The following is an 18,593-nucleotide window of genomic DNA, read 5'->3' as shown; positions in this document are numbered from 1 at the left end:
TAAATCTCTGCTGTTTTTACTTAAAACAGGGCCAAAACGAAACTATTTAACTGTCACCAGATTTATTTTAAATAAAAATCTCCAAAAAACATTATCTTCATGAACAAATGTATAACATTCTCTCTATACTAAAGTTTAGATGGGACTATTGCAAAACACAGCGTTACATTCTTATAATGTAATTCAATGTATCTAAGAGCTTTTACGGAATATTGTTAGAAATATTTATTTTATGATTTAATTGTTATCATCTCGTTGTTATGTTTAATTCATGTAAATAATTTTGATGAACGACGACTCTTTTCATTAAGTCATACAAATTCTTAAATATCTATGTAGACTTCACAGAATGTAAATAAAGAAGATAATTTCCAGTAATAATTTCTCAAAAAAGAAAACTTAGAAAACAGAAGCTTTGATTATAGCTTCTAAATACGTTATCATACTTGATGTTAATGTACATACAACACCAAAAAAATCATATTAATTGTTTACAAAGTGTTAAGTATTGAATAAAAATACAAACGTTTAGAAATTAATAAATTGATGATTATCAGAATGAGTTTTGTGGAGATTTTAGTGGTTCCGATAGTTGGAATCATGAGTCAATTGAAGTTAGATCACCATGGAAAACCTGTAAGCATTGGACGGCCGTTTAGTCCTAGTATGGGACTTCTCAAAAGTGAGCATACACGTTCCCGCATCCCACGAGATCCGAACCCAGGACCTATCAGTCTAGCGTGAGAGCGCTTAACAATTAGACCACTTAGCCGGCATCCAACAGTGTTAATGTCTAACTTCAACCAACCCACGAAATTGCGCCACCATTCACCATAGTCTTCAGTGAGCTGACATCTCACAACAGACCTGGTTGAACTCCACTGGTCACGGCTTCTCGCTAGAACTCCAGGAAATGCCGTCCAATGCTTCCAGGTTTTCCATGGTGGTCTAGCTTCAATTGATTCATGATTTCAACTATAGAAATTGATGATTGTTACTAAGACCATTGCTTATTTTCAAATGACCAACAAGAACCATATTGAATCAGCATCGTATGACGTTTTTCAACAAAAATAAATAAATAAATAATTTAAGAATATAGTAAATAAGATGTTTATATGAATTTCCTTTACAATTGCGCTGTTTTTTTCGTTTCATCTTTATAGCGGTTTTTTTCTTATTATGACTAAATATCTTCAAAAGACATGTTTATATTTCAATTAAATTTATACTTTATTTATGATGAGATTTGATTAACTTTTATTTTAGTATCATTGTTTAGTCTATCCAATAGTTTAGATATAAAAGAAAGACTTTAGAAATACATTTGATGTTGCAGAATATTATAGGAATAATCGTCAATCTTATAAAACAAATATTAGTAACCGATGTAATACTAGTAACAGTAGATGACAGACAATGTATCTATCAACAGATAATAACATGATTCTTATCTTATCACTTAACATGACCTTGATTTATTTTAAATAAACAAATTAACAGTTAGAATAAAATTCAATTTCTTTCATTACATAAATGATTACTATCAGTTTAAGGGTTGTGGAGATTGTTACGTTTTTTTATTAAGATCATACCGGCTCAGTGGTCCAGTAGGTTAAGCGTACGCACGCAAGACTGAAGGCCCTGGGTTCGAATCTCTAGAGCGGGATCATGGATGCGTACTACTGAGGAGTCCCACAGTAAGACGAAACGGCCGTCCAGTTCTTCCAGGTTTTCAGTGGTGGTCTAATATCAATCAGTTCATGATCTCAATCAAAAATAAATGATTATCTTCAATAGTACATTTGTTTCACTGTAAATATGAAAACAAAAAATCATCTACATGCTAAACAACATACTTTCATTCACCTTAGAAACAATCTCAATGACTTCCGTTTTGTTTTTAAATAAAAACAATTTCTATCTTATTTATTTATTAATTTGATAACAAATTACATTTAATTAATTATTTTGTCAATAACTTCAAACTTTCTCGTAGTAGAATTGGCTTCAACCAAATTGAAAATATAAAAAAATATTGTAGGAATAATTATTAATTATGTAATTGAAATTTTCTGTTTCTCTAATAAATAAATTACAATTGATTTTTTTTCTAAGAAACATTCGTAAACTGGTAATTTTAAGACTACTACTACTACCACTACCAGTACTACTACTACTACTACTACTACTACTACTACTACTACTACTACACCTACTACTTCTACTATTACTAGTAATAATAATATTAATAATTATTTATTTTACAGATTGTGAACTATGTGAAATTTTAAAGCAGGTGGTTAAGGTCATTAGTACATAAAAGTGTTATTAAGTCAATTTTAATTAGAATAACTGAATTTAGATTTAGAATAAAACCATCACATGTAACTTTATGATCAGTATATCATTTTGTAAAATATTCTTTTATCGAAAGATAATCCAAGATGGATTTAAGACAAATGTTATATAGTTTTATTGTGGATACGATAAAACTACATAAGATGATTAAAGATTTTTTTCCTCTGTGGATGTTTTCTTTTGCTTAAATTTAAGTTTGTTAAAGTAGTCTTTGAAAATAACGTCATCAAGAATGTATATTGATTATAGAATTTTCGGAAGACATGATCCGCTTGATAGCTAATGGGTATCATATTTCTTGAGATGGTGAAGATTTGTAGCTCAGGTGGATGAATTTGGTGGAGTTTTGTTCTCTCAGCTGGATGGTTTGGTCGTGGAGCTTTCATCGTTCTTCTGAACGACATGAACGATGAAAGCTCCACGACCAAACCATCCAGCTGAGAGAACAAAACTCCATCAAAATCAGATTTCTTAGAAGCCAAAGGTGTACACAGTATATGAAGACAGACGCTACCTTGGATGTAACAGCTGGTTCATGTTCAATATTTTTAAATAAACTATTATTGATTACCCTGAAGAAGTCCAGACAAGTTAGCTGGACGAAACGTTGGAATTATTTAAATTTCAGTCGCTGAGATTATTTCAAATATGATTTTCACATATTATTGATTTTAGTTTGTGATACAAACTGCATTTAAACTATATAAACCCAAATAACAACATAGAGTGAAATAAATTTCATTTGAAGTATACATCTACATGGTTGATAAGATGTTTTTGTGAAATAGATACCTCACAATTACATAATTTGGTCAGCAAGAATACACTAAAACTTGTTTGTCTGATTTCAACAAGCGATTTCAATATAACGTCACCAAATATGTTGATAACAAACATAACTTTATAATTGAAAACCTAATGAAATTTCACAATTACTTATCAAATAAAGTAGTTTGTTTGGTCGACAAATTCAACACTAATATGATAACTGCTAGATACTAGTAATCTTGATTATTCAGAGAAAAGAACAACTTCATGAATTGGTTAATAAAAATTAACTTCCAATTAGTTACATTTTTAACCTTTTCTTCAATAAAAGAATGAGTAGTTACTTGTGGTGTCCTTAACTTTAGAAACATATACGGATATATTAAGTGGAAATGAGAAGTATTTCCAACATTTTTAAACATAATTATCTTGACAAGTAATTTATAATAAATGTCATATTAGTTTACCTCTAAGATTTATGTAAGTTGTCTTTTGTCGATCCAATCTTCAAATTAATACAAATTTTTTAAATCCAATAGCTGTACATTTGAATCATTAAATTCAGATTATAACGGATCAGCCATAATCATCTCTTTTCTACTAACTAATTTAACTAATAAAATTTATTTTGTAATCCAGAAAAAACATACAGTCAGTCAGTCGGCTATAGCGTAAGACCAAGGGCATAATATGCATCGGTCCAATTCGCCATGCCTCATTACTATAACAAGATGAACACCGAAATCATAGAATTAGTTACTTCAATGGTAGCAATATATATATATATATATATATATATATATATATATATATATATATATATATATCAACAAAGATTGCAGAAAAGGATATGATACAGGGAGAAAGAATTAGTTCACAGAAAGAAAGACATAGAGCAATTCTAATCTCACAGTTTAAGGGAATACAAAGAGTGTATACACCTACGCCATTGTGATCGATTCTGAGCCATGTCACCAAGAGTCTCCAACCATTGGTTACGATAGTCACGCGAACCACAACCAAGTAGTCTGCATTTACCAACATGGCTCAGGCTAAAATTTAGTGACTTCAAGCACTGATGCCACGTTTCAGTTTGGCCGCCCCCAACTTTCTTCAAACCATTCCCAACACCGGTTAGCATTGCGTATTGTGGTAAACGGTGTTCAGGCATACGAAACACGTCGCTCAACCATCTCAGTCGATGAACATTCACAACCTCATCAACTGATTAACCATCATTTCCTAATACCCTGCATCTAACACCACTATTACTTACTCGGTGATCTCAGCAGATGAGAGCAATATTTCTAAGGCATCTGTGGTCAAATACTAGTAGCTTATGAGCATCTTCTACTCTTAATGACCATGTTTCGCAGCCGTAAAGTGAAACCGACATTGTTAAATGAAAAGTGAAATCCTTTCAATTTCTAGATACAAGATCTTCTAAATATGTACTGATTTGTATAAATCAATAAAATGTTTCGCAAATGTAACTTTGCATCTAGTGTACACTAAATTAAATCACCTTGCTCTTTTAAAAATTGATTCTAGTAACTCTCAATATAAGTAGACGTTCATTATATATAAATGAACGAAATAATCAAGAGATATCATAACGTTATTGAACAAAAGAAACATGTGGTATTTGTTATAATTACAGTAGAGGAAAGTAAACTTCATAGTAATTGTTTTATTAAATCCTAATTTTCTGGTGAAAAATTTTTTTAAATGTTGTAATAAATAATTTCGTACACAGAGAATGACAAAGAAATTTTTTGAAAATTGGAGATTTAACCGCATATAAACTTTTGATTCAGTAAAACACCAATCTCTACATGACTTATTTGGGGTCCGAGTCATATATACAAATAGGCTAATATTTTGCTTCAAAAATTGAGTTTTTTTTATGGTTGAGAGCATGAGTCAATTGAAGTTAGATCACCATGGAAAACCTGTAAGCATTGGACGGCCGTTTAGTCCTAGTATGGGACTTCTCAAAAGTGAGCATACACATTCCCGCATCCCACGACATCCGAACCCAGGACCTATCAGTCTAGTGTGCGAACGCTTAACCACTAGACCACTGAGCCGGCATCCAACAGTGTTAATGTCTAACTTCAACTAATCCATGAAATTGAGCGACACACTCACTACTATCATCAGTGAGTTACTATCTCACAAATATTTCATCTAGTGATTTTTTATATACACAGTACTAATTAAGATAAGAATTGAAATAAAACCTTTTGGCATAATGAAACAAAACTCAAGCAATTAACACATTCAATGATTACGTAAATTCAAATAAAGTAGTGATTAGCCTAAAAAGAAATAGTTTGAAAAAGTTGACAAGACTTTTGTTCCAATTATGTTTTTTTGTTGGACAACGTTTCTCAAGAAATATTTCTCACATATTCAATACAAGTCATTTTTGAAATTTATGTACAGTAGTTACGAAACAACTGCAAAAACTGATCTTGTTATTCACTATGACATTTTTACAATGGTGTTTTTGATAGGTTTACTCAAACAAAATTATTTCTCATTCATCAGCTAAAAAAACAGAAATCGTAACACCAATATTTTAGTAATTTTGCTTAGTTGTTTCTTAGTGATTCTAAAACGGAATAATTCATAAAGAGGAATTATTTCATTATATCAGATTATGACCTACAAGATTTCTCCACTAGTTGACTGCTCATTCGATTCTATGTGATGTTACTAGGATTTCCATAATTTAGATCCACCTTAGGACATATCATAAAAGTATCTGTTTTTATTAAACTGGGAGAATAATTCCCAACTTTAGTCATATGACTTCGGAAGTTTAAATGAATCAAATCAGGAATAATTATACGTAGTTATGATTGCAATCTAACACGATAGTTAATTGACATTCGGTTGCCATCATGCGTTAGGTATTTGTCGAGAAGCTAACTGACCATGGCAAAATGACTGTAGTGTGAATTATAGTAGAAAATAGATGTCTAGAAAAGATGACTCGATTCAAGTAAAATCACGTCGAATAATCGATTACCAACAGCATTGAGAATCTTACGTGATGTAATCAGTTACTGATGTATTAGGGATGACGTCTCTCAACAATTCTTATATAAATGCTTGTTTAATAAACATTTATTCATAATTACATAAATAGTCTGATGATGGTTAAATCACAGTTAGCTTATAGACAGACAATTTTTGCATTTTTGCAATTGAAGCTACTTCTACATAAGTAGGGAAATGATTGGAACCCTAACTTTGAGGACGTAGTTAATTCTTCTATGACTGATCAGCGATCTCCTCAAACCCATAGGTAACTGATTTTCAAATATGCAAATATAGTAGCAGTTATTTTTATTTCAAATTTTCTATAACCATAATGTATACGTTAAGTGGGGAATGTTTATTTATATACCTTTTAAAGACTTAGTTTATCATTATAAGAAATACTTAAAACTTTTTTATCTATCGTTTCAAGCAACGATGCTCAATTACCTTGAAACCTATGCATCGAAAACATTATCCGAAGATCTTCAAAAGTCTTTAATATGAACAAGAGGTAATCACTTTAAAAGGATTATTTTAATATTCGTAGATATTTAAAATTCCAGAGTATAATGATGATGGGCTTCATACAATGGAACGTATCGTTTGCTGAAATTTACCGATTATGATTAAAATCTATTCACTAACAAAGTATTTATCATTACTTTGTTATGTTGTCTAGTGCAGGTCAAAACGTCCTGGTAAATTAATGATTGAATTCATGAATCAATGAAAGCTAAACCAGCATGGAAGACTGAAAAGCACTGAAGGGCCGTTTCGTCCTAGCATGGGACTCCTCAGCAATTTGCATCCACGATCCCACTCGCGGGATTCGGACCCAGGACCTTCAGTCCCGCGCACGGGAGCTGAACCTCTAGACCAATGAGCCACAATCCAAGTCTTAATGTCTAGCTTCAATAAGTCTATCGCTTTTATTCGCAAAGCTAGAAAATATATCTTATGACTAAGCCCAAATTTAGACCCATTTGTATTACTCTACTAGGTGTTTGACTGCAATTGTAAACCGGTTTGAAAACATTTCTAAAGAATGAATGATTCTGACAATACATGGTATTTCATAGCTTTTTTATACTGTTACCTTTGAAAAACGAGTAAAAATTGGACCAAAAAATTATTCTTAACAGGTGCATCACAATATAAATCTTTTTGTCAATCAAATTCTTACATAAACAAGAGATCATGTGATACATCAGAACACTTGGAAATGACTCTAAATGAAACATGAAATAGTTCACAAAACGTTTAGGAGATATTAAACAACATTAAAGTGTTGGTTGTTTTTGGGAGATAAGTTTCAGTCCATATGATGAGCATAGTTTAACACTAAGCAAATTTTATTGTTTACACATATGTAACACAAACATACCACTGATGATCCGATAAACAAAAAAATGTGTTGATGTTTAGGCATGGTAATAATTTTAATGTTGTACAACAGTGAACATTTTCTTATGCATGAACTTGCCAAAAGTTCACATTTAGCCCAAAATATTGCAGAATTGATTGTCAATTCATCGTGCTCAACTTAAAATGCGTATCTATACAGTGGTCTTGAGTGCTGTTAAAGATATGAGGGCGGTTATCACTTCCCGGTTGCCCACACCGTGGAAGGGTTATTCTGAAGGTACTTGAAAGAAAATTGGGTTATGTATGGTTTTGGTGACCTGATCTCAGTGCCTAAGGGACAACTGCTTAAGGCCGATCACACACGACTTTTTTATGGGTAATTTTTGTGTTAGCCCCGTACTTGTTGAGACCTTACTGCCAGCAACGGATATTCGTGAGATAAGGCTAAGTTTGCATTTTTAGGGTCAACCTATTCTAACCCCACCCTTCTTTATGGGAAGGCAGCATCGCTGTCATGCTGGTTGTCAAAAGGAAACACTTGGATTGTTTTCTTAACATATTTCAAGATGGATGAAATCGCCTAAAATTAGTTTAGTTTTCTACCGTTTTTATATCTATATTTCGGCAAATCTTAGTTATACTGTTGCTAATTTATATTAGTAGTATTACTCTGTATAACAAAGTTTGTAACACACAGGGTAAATTGTAGAATTCAATTACTCATAAGAATGTTTGACATAGATAGGATAATTGTGGAAAATACATTAGGATATTTTACAATCTATTAATTTTAGTGAAAACATGATAAAGCTCTCTTAACAAAACACTATTTCATTTTGATCGTTTGAAGAACAATATCATCTATTAAAAGATGGATCAAAAACATAACCTCAATTATTTGATATGAGTGACTTTTAAGCAACAGCGTTGTAGTAGACACTTCAAAGGAAACTTCCGTGATCATTATATAATTGCAAAATAAAGAACAGTAGTCTGGATTCCACTCACATCTTAAAACATACTTAAATTATTCATGAACCCGAAGTTATCTATCCTTGACTGGCTTTCATGGATATCAGTTAACATCAAATAATACAGTAAAGTCTGTTGAAGTATACAAAAGTATCTATCGTTATCAGGAGTATTGGACATCACGTTTTAATGATCCTTATAACCATACTGTATTCTATATTATCATCTGAATGATTGTAACGATATTCCAGATTCCAATAGGTAAGTTATTCCAAAAGTCTTAAAGTATAGAATACGATTATATTTATATCTTAACTCCAAAATTAAATAAATTCTTTTATGAATCGTGCATCGCTTGCTTTTAAAGATAAAAAAGGTGAATGCATTGAGTAGAATAATAAGTTAAGCTAGAAAAAATAGCTTACCTTCAATGAATTCAATACGATAGTCGCTAAGTGGCCAATTCTCAACAATTTTTGTTGAAGACTTAATCAGTGTTGATGGTGCTGAAAATGCCCAAGAAGATAAATATTTACTATTAGATACCTTTCTATTATTAATTAATTTTTTATTAGATACATCTTGGTTCAATGAATATTTATACAATGATGATTTGTTTGAAACTATTTTAGTTATTGGGTATTTATTATCAGTAACATTATTAGGTGCATTATTTGTTACAGGTAATGATCTATCATGATTTACTTCAGTTATTGATTTTGACAATACGTCACTTTGATTTGCACTCTCATTCTCAATATTTTCTGTATGATATTCATCGGCTTCCAAACTTTCATGAACATGATTCTTCACGTTTGCATTTTTTTCGACATAGTGAAATGATTCATCATTATTATTATTATTGGTTATGTTCTTTTCGCGATGATTATTGTTGTAATGATGATCTTCTTCATTGAATAATAAATCACATTGAATAAATAAATTATTTAACGATGCTAGGGATAATAACAAGAATATTGATGTTGAGAGTAAATTATGATAATTATTTAAAAGCAGTTTCATTTGTAATCGACTGAATACATTCCAAATTCCAGTTGATAAGATATGAAATTAGATCGTTTAAATATAATATGAAATTTTAAAAGAAATCAATAACTATACAAAATCAATAATGAATCAGTACAGTTTCTACTTGAGAGCAACTAATATGATCTTTCATTTTCATCATAAAACATATATCCATAAAGTTTATTTTCTTTGATAACGTTTGTACTACCTGCCAAAGAATAACTTTGAAAATACAATAAGCAATTTTATCAGGATTGTTTACAAGCATCTTTGAACCATTAAATGATTGGTTGAAATATTGATATACATTGTGTTCATCATTAAAATTTAACCAGAAAAAAATTATGAACAGTGATTTTCCTTAGAAAATAAATACTCACGTACAAGTTCAAAAATTGAATATGTATAAAGAAAAGGATAATAGTTGTATTTCAAAATAATGTTGATTTCAATAAAGAAAAGTAAGTAATGAAAATACTTCTTGTTCATCAATTGAATATTTCCATAATAATTGACTTCTTTTTCCTTGAAAACAAACAAATTAATTAATTAATTAAACAGAACAAAGATAAAAGTTAAAAATGTCATAATTGAAACTAATTACAACCATGTGATATTTTAAAAATCAATCAATCAACCAAATGAAATAAATTCATTGCCAAAATTTGGAGTCCATTTATAATCTATCATGACTTTTCATTTATTAGAAAAAAAATAATAAAACATATGACACTACCTGAATAAAAATAGTTTAATCACTGTTTATTTAGATTAGATGAAATCTTGACACTCTTGAAACAGGATACGCTTTATGTCACAATTATACAACAGTTGTTTTATATACATAGGAGTAAGGATTTAATTAATTAATACTTTTCTTTTTGTAATTAGTAGTTTTTTCTGATTGGTCAATTGATGTAATCATGAAAACATGAACTGACCAATAGTAGTTTAGATAACTTTTTAAATTCAAGTAATCATTGTTACGAATTATTTAGACAAAAATAATAGAATCATATGAATTATACAAAAAGGATATAAATGGTTAGTATAAGCAGTCATTAACACAAATAGGTAGAATGTGAAGTGCTTTATGACAGATCATCTTTAAAAGTGCGGAAATCGGATATTTTTTTCTCCCTCTTTTATTTAGTTATATAACTTGGAAGAAATGGTTTAATTTGCATGATGTTAAATTAAATTATTCAAAAACATATTTTGTTTTCACATTATTATAACTTGTACTCTGTTTCCTATTAATGTATAGCGTGACGATATCGCCAATTAGAGAACAGTGAATTATCGATCGGAACAATGACGCATAAAACCCATGCGAGCAGTCTAGAGTCCTGATTGGTCCTGCTTTCCGCCTAGCCCAGCCAGTTAAGCCTAGAACACCAATCTCAGCCTCTGCAGTATAAATCGTTTATTTCAAACATACTGGGTTTATATACCGACCAGACAGACCACATCGTATCATAAAATAGGAAGAAATATTTGTACAAGATTTAGCCAAAAGTGGCTGTGAATGTGGGTGGTAGTAACTGATAGACTGGGTATAACTCAAGAATGGTAAGTCGTATAATAACAGTTCATAGGTCAAAATAAAGCTCATAATAAGAGAGAAACCAATATGAATATTTCATTTATTTAACGATTATATGGTAAAAATATACGCATAGGATCGGTCCATAAATGGATCTCAAAAGTTACCATTCATGATTCTCACCGGGATATAACAATTAATTAATCTTTATGATCCATCAAAAAAATGCACGGTTTTTCAAAATATTGTAAGGCTAAAAGTTAAGAAAGTATAGCTTTCTGTTCTCGGAATTTTTCGATATTACAAATATTCTATTTGTTTCTCTAAAATGCCAACATTTCATAGGCATTAAATATGAGCTTAACATTTATTTTTGATAATGTTCAATTCAGGATTAAAATATCTGATTTCTGAATAGTAAGTAACGATGACCAAATTGGGCATATTCTCAGAAGCTAAAAACAGCCTCTAACATCTTATATACAACTACGTTTTACATTATATGTATTAGGATATGAACTTGGTCACGTTATTTGCTTGTCTTATTGATCAGTTTTATACATTGTGATTTAAGTCTATAAATTTAATTTTTCACATTTTTAAAGTTTGAATATGCCGATTCTTATTGTTTTAATAAAATCATAGTCATAAATTTTGGAAAATTATTTTTATTTGGCCTTTAAAGAGTGATCATTAGTCTTTTCATATTTAACGATTTCTTAGTTTATTCCCTACGGTTTAGTTGGTTAATAATTTACTTTGATATTTGAATAAAACCTTCACTTTAGAAGAAAGCTCTATTTAACAACAATTAATTTGTCAATGTTATTTACGGTTTTTATTATTATCTATTTTCAATGGTTTTCGTAGAGTATGATTTAAGTTGCTTGCTTTATTATCTGGTTAGAATGAGTAACATATCCATTTAAATTAGTTATTCCATTAGTCATTTATATGTATTGTGCAATTATTTGATAAATATGTTCAATCATTCAGTTATTTCGAATCTTTCTTTATATCTTGTGCACATTTGTTCTCTTGTAGTTCAATGGCAGTTAAATTCATATTATTTGTACTCAGTAATCTTTACTGTTTGCAACATTTATAAAAATGATAAAGGCATATTTTCTTGTGAATGGATGTGTTTCATAGGTACTTAGTTTACAGTGCTGATAGAAGTTTTAATCTTCAGTGATTATTTATTCTAACTCATTCAGTCAAACATTTTTAGAGATTAGGGAGATGCAAATTTTTGGTTAGGTATATGATTTTTAGAGTAAATGTATGTGAATTGCTGAGAAATTACAAAACATGACAAATTACTTGCTTAGTGTTTTTTTTATATTTCCCATGATCTTTTAACTCCCAGTGGCTTAAAATTTTCATCTAGCCGTTTAGATGTTTTTATATATAAGGAAATAAAACGATCATTATCCTACACTTTCATAGAACATTTGATTTTGTAAATATTTTTAATACATATTTATAGATAAACAGACTGTGTACTGTTCACACGTTATTGGAATATATACATGTGTCCAACATGAAATATTTATAATTTTCCTCAACTACATGATCTTAATATAACACTTCCTAATAAAATTAATCTGTCAATGTATATTTATCTTTTAACTTTTATTGGAGGTAATGTCTTATTGTAATGAAGAAACGTTGTTGGTTAGATTCATATCCACAGCTTTTAATAAAGATGGTAGATGTTTACAGTTGTAAATGATTGATTAGAGTGGTCCTCGAAAGAATTTTTCAAATGGATAATAAAAGCAGACTTTTTAGTAGATGTCGGAAAAGCCACTTTATCGATGCCTAAAAATAAAGACAAATATCCATACAGATATTATTGTCTGCGTTCATGCATGCATCATGCAATGTGTAACCAAAATACTTATAAAAATTTGAAAGGTATAACGAGAAAGACCAAGTATAACCTCAATACGTTTTACATAAGTTCTGAAATTCATAGATGAATCGACTCCACTATACACGATATGTACTGAATTCAAAATCAAAGAAACCTTTAGAAATTATATGTAACTGGATTACGATTATATTTGCTACGGTGCTACAAATATCAGATGTGTTAACATCCCAAGATTAGTCTCGTTTATCAACAGAAAAAGAACGACACACAATAACTCATGAATCATTCAAAGCACAAAATTCAGTAAATTTCTTTATTAAGGTAGAATGTTAACCAATGTATATCTTAAAATATATGCTCTTGTTTATCCTACTTAACAAATCAAAAAAATATTATGGATTTATATATACAAAGATCAAACTATTATATTAGTTTGACTATAATTAAATGTAGATTTTAATGGCTGAAATAAATATATCTTATTTTCTTCATCTGTCATAATTAATAAAGGTTGATAAAGTGTTAATTACAAATGTCTATTAGTAATAAAAAACACATTGGTATTCACATAATCAGAATGAACTAAATACATTGTTCTGAGAAAGGTGATCTACTTTCAATGATATTAGATTTCCATTATTGATTTATTGCAAATATAAAAAGTCTATACAAATATCACTGATTTGTATGAAATATATATTCATTTACACTTGAATAAATTTGTTCGATAGACAACAAGAGAGTAATTAATAATCCATGGATTGTTTTCTTTGCTTTAGTTAACCGATGTGTTGCCAAAAATTATAGAATTATTGAGGTAAAAATGTATTCAACTTTTAGTCATCTTAATCATCTTACGTTAGTGTTTTGTAGGAACTTGTATAGTTCAGAGAAAAAGAATTAAATTTAGTTGATAATACGGTGGTAAGTTTTGAGGTGGACGTCCATAAAGTCGAGACCTATGAATTTCAGAATATAGCACATAGGCAAACATCAGTGAAATTCATTTATCAACTGAAAATTCTATTTAGGAATTATCATAATTAAACTGAATGAAAGATCCTGTCATGAATGTAGAATTTTCACAATACTAATATGTACTCCCAAATGCCCTGGTACAGCCGAGAATGGGGAGAGTCCGCTCTCCCTCTTGAAATACTCTCACACGGTCACGCGTATACAATTATTATCAGGTAAGTCCTACTCACTGCCTTTTCACGAAGGGGTGTTGTTTACGAAATTGAGAGGACGAAAAGCGAATGTCCAGAGCTTTAACCGGGTCGGTGGATATGGATAGCCAACCTAGGGAAGTTGGAAAACCCTGATTCCAAACCAATGGTGCATATGGGCTCCATTTTCCTGAGGGAACAAATAGCGTATGAACCAGTCGTTGGTCACCGGCTACCATGAGAGTGCATCTCCTTACGATGCCCCACTACCTTGTGGGTCAGACCTTCAGGTCGAAGGCTCCGGGTGTGGCCTCCTAAGAAAACCACCTGCTTCGGTTTGGGCAACCAGGCAGTATCACAGCCCTAACACATATCTAGTGTGATTTGTGTGGCGCATATGTATTTGGTGCTTCCTTGTACCAATATCTATGTGTTCAAGTAAATAAATAAATACTAATATGTATAAAAACCAATCATGATATAAACAAAAGAAATTAGTGATAAGAAAGAAAAGAAAAAGATAACCTTAAATCTGTTGTGAATATCTATTCAGTTTTTTTGATTGTGGCCTCATTTTGTGTTATTTTTTTTCTTATTGAACGCTTCAATCACACCATATATTTAATACTGATTAAATAAGTAAAAATAAGAAAATTGAATTCGGTAAAATAAAACAAGGTTACTAATTTGTGAAAGACTGAGAAAAAGAGAAACAATGGTTTTAGTTTACTTTGTGAGATCAAACATTCGTATTGAATAACATAGCTATAAAATTCTTCGGAGTTACTATCGTGAACTGATTAAAGTTAGACTTTTTACACCACTGGATTCCTGCTCAGTGGTCTAGATGTTAGAAGTTGGCGCACAAGACCGAGGACTCTGGATTCGATTCCCGGTTGCGTGGTTGTAAATACGCACTGCTTAAGAGTTCCATACCAAAAAGAAAAGGATGTCTAGTGCTTCTAGGTTTACGATGGTCCTCTAGTTTTGTCAGTTTGTGGTTCCAATCAAAGTTAAAAAGTTCCATAACCCAATTTCGAACTTTTTCAATAGCATAAACGTTGGGATTTTTTTGGCAGTTAAGAGCCAGTAAGGAAACATTAACCCATCAATTGTTTATGTGTTTATAGGACAGCTACATCATCATCAAAGATATAAATACCACGTACAACATAGATCTGACTTGTGTAGAAACGAACGCTTACACTTTAAGTTTATTATCTCCAGTTTGCATATAGTCGCTGTAAAGATTTCTAACTCTTTTATAACGATGGATAGAATTGTTTCATCATAATGTGAATATATATTTATATTTATACTGATAAATTACTAGAGTAAAAGATAACCAGTTATTTACTCTTTCTAGATAGATGACTAGCAAATAAGTTTCTTCCTAATAAAAGTTTCTCAGAGAAGAAAGTGGATAATAACTTGATATAACGATTATGTTCATCTTGATATTAGAACAGTATATTTTAGTAATTCGATTGTTTACAAATGCAAGTACATTAACATTAATTGTTGAACTATTTTATATGAATCTAAATGTTATTTCACAGAATAAACATGAAATCTAGAAATTATTAATGAAAGACTAAAAAAATATGATATATGATTCTGTAGTTTAATAAAATGATAAAATTGTTTAAAAGTAGAACAGTACGTTACTTAACTAAAGATTTTCATTTACATTTAATTTCAGGTTTATTTTCATTTTAAAAATTAACCATTGAAAACCAATATCATTTTGTGGTGACTTGGTTTCGATAGAATTCTTTAGACTTTACTTATCAATCACCCTGTTAACTGTTATTACATAAATCCCAACAGTGTAGGAATTCAGAAGGCAATAAGAAGCGGCGACTACAGTTTATTATTGAATGACTCAGTAAAACTACAAGCACATAGTACAAATTTGAGCATAAAGGCTAATGAGTACGAGCAAACGAATACAGAGGTGGACCCAGAGTCATATCAAATCGAATCGAGACAAAGTAAAAGCAATTAATAAGATTCAAGGACATATATTTACGGGAAAGAAAATGATTCATCGCGCGATAGTTAAGCGATTAACATTTAAGCTATGGTGAGATTTGTGCGTAGGGCCGTCACATGTGATCAAGAGTACACTTTTATGCAGACATGGTAGTGAACATAATGATACAAAGAAATAGACGAATTGGTTCTGTTCGAATAGCAATGTTAAAAAAGTTCATTGAAGGGCTTGACAAAATTTATCATAAAATTAATTGTAGGAGAATTGCTATAACCTAAATTATGTTAAATTCATATGAGTCATCTAGAATGAATGAGTCAATGTAACTTCAGGATAGCTATGAGAATAATCAATACACAGTGATGTGCTTATGCTTGATATTCACACTGTTTTATGAACATTAGTCACTTAAATAACGGGATAACTCACTCACATTGTGCATAAGATCAAACTGTTATATGTCAGTGATTACATTAATAAAAAAATCAGAAGAAATGAAACTATATGAAAACATAGTCTTCTGATGTTGATCAACATGACAGTTCTGCAGATCAAAGTAACCGAAATAAAAGTATGTGGTAATTATGGTGATATTCTGAAGACCACAACTTAAAACATAGTCCTGATTAAATTTTGCGAATACCGAAGTCAACTTGGAAACCTCAACTCAGTCGAATAGTTGACCCTATATTCTGCATCATGAATGTTAGTGAATGAGGTGAAAAATTATATACCCTTACAGACTATAAATAAGTAGTCCCCTAAAATAAATAAATGTTTATAAACAGTGACATAATCTAAATGATTTATTAAACTGTTGACTGAAGTGGTTAGTTCGAAAAATCAATCAAGAAATTTGAATCAGATGAACTTTCAGTGACAGAGCTACAAGTCGACTGAATGAGATGTTAGTAGGTTTTCAAGCTATAACTTGAAGTATTCAGCCAAATTTTAATTTACCTGTCAACCACAAATAATTAATCACATATCAAAATATTGATCACGAAGTATTCAATAATCATTTGCTTTCGCTTTCTGTAACACATGATCCATAATAAATTAAACTAGCTCACTTGCCAAATGTTTGCACCCACTATCTAAACTCATTCTTATCTATAAAAGAATATAGATTAAATTCCTACACTAACCTTTATACCAGTAGTTTCATGATTATTTTGAAGATAAGTGAAATAAATTTGATTTCTTTTCTTATGTGAATTACCTATTGTTTAAAATATTTACTTTATTCTGAAGCTTCGATACAGTGTTTGAATGCCATTTAAACTGTTTCATCGACCGTAAATAGATGTATTCAATCTGATGTAAAGCTCACCTTATTAAAAATACCTAATGATCAATAATATAAACATGTTTCTTTATATTGTTGGTCGTTAAGTTAGATTACAAAATGTGTGTGAAGCTTCGGACCGTTTAAAACCCGTTTTGTTTTTTTCATTACCTTCAATGCAGTCAGACCTTATTACCCTTCTAATTTTATTATAACCCTTCAAAAGTAAACATTTGAGTGTAACAGTAGTTGATTAGAGTAAATATTCTGCGTTCATCAACTCTGTATCACTTTGACCAGGATTAAATAGCTGTCCAGTACTCCCTGATTTTTGATGTTTTCTCAACTGCGATTAATCTGTAAGAAATACAACACATAATAAAACCAACCTTCAAATGAACAATCAAAGTCAGCTCACTGATAACTTCATTCAAGACGCTCTGATGAGGACCCCTGACTGATGTCGTTCAGACATTCCGTGGGTAAAGTAGTTGTCACTAATTTAGACAGAAATCAGAAGTTTGCACAATAATTTCTCAAACGTTTGGCATGATCAACAATTAGAGCCTGTGTCAAACATAGGTGATGGTCAATCAACATCTTAGTTCTCAAATGTTCGGAAACTCTACAAATTTAATAATTTTTCTCGAGAAGGTGAAATCAACAAAGCCTTTATATGTAATTATACCGTAAAATAAAGCAGTATACTGCCCTATAACAATCATAAATTTATTTATACAGTTAAACGCATCATAGTGTCTAGATTTGAAAATCAGAAGTTTACACTTACTGATGTCTATTGAAATATAATAGAATTATTAAATTTTATTTATTTACTAATAAGTAAATTGTCTTCTTGAAAATAGGCATATGTATTTTATCCTCAATGAAACTGATACTTTGTAATCGATAATATTCAAGAAATACAACATTATAAAATATTATTCAGTACAGATAACTGTCCAAATACTACTCTGAGATAAGACTATCACAATAATAATCTTCACCTTGAATTAATACTTCCATCAGTCAAATAAAATGTTTAAACAAATGGTGTATTACACTTACAATAAACCTATTCTTCCCTTGTAGGAAGAAAACATTCGTGGCATATGTGAAACAGATTAGTAGAGTCCTTTAAATTACAGTTGCTAGCTGATAACTGATAG

The 18,593-nt window shown here is 30.5% G+C and overlaps 1 protein-coding gene across 1 annotated transcript in view; it reads right to left on the bottom strand.

Annotated features, from left to right (window-relative positions):
* The window catches only part of SEMA6A_1 (Semaphorin-6A), a 91,061-nt gene that overhangs the window by 57,464 nt on the left and 15,004 nt on the right, over positions 1-18,593 (bottom strand). The window contains exon 2 of the mRNA XM_051209212.1: positions 8,943-10,071. Coding sequence (XP_051074644.1) covers positions 8,943-9,540 — 598 coding nt within the window. The 5' untranslated portion in view covers positions 9,541-10,071. The remainder of the gene's footprint in view (positions 1-8,942; positions 10,072-18,593) is intronic.

Source organism: Schistosoma haematobium, chromosome 1 (assembly GCF_000699445.3).
Source record: "Schistosoma haematobium chromosome 1, whole genome shotgun sequence".
NCBI lineage: Eukaryota > Metazoa > Platyhelminthes > Trematoda > Strigeidida > Schistosomatidae > Schistosoma > Schistosoma haematobium.
This window is presented reverse-complemented; position numbering and strand designations above follow the sequence as displayed.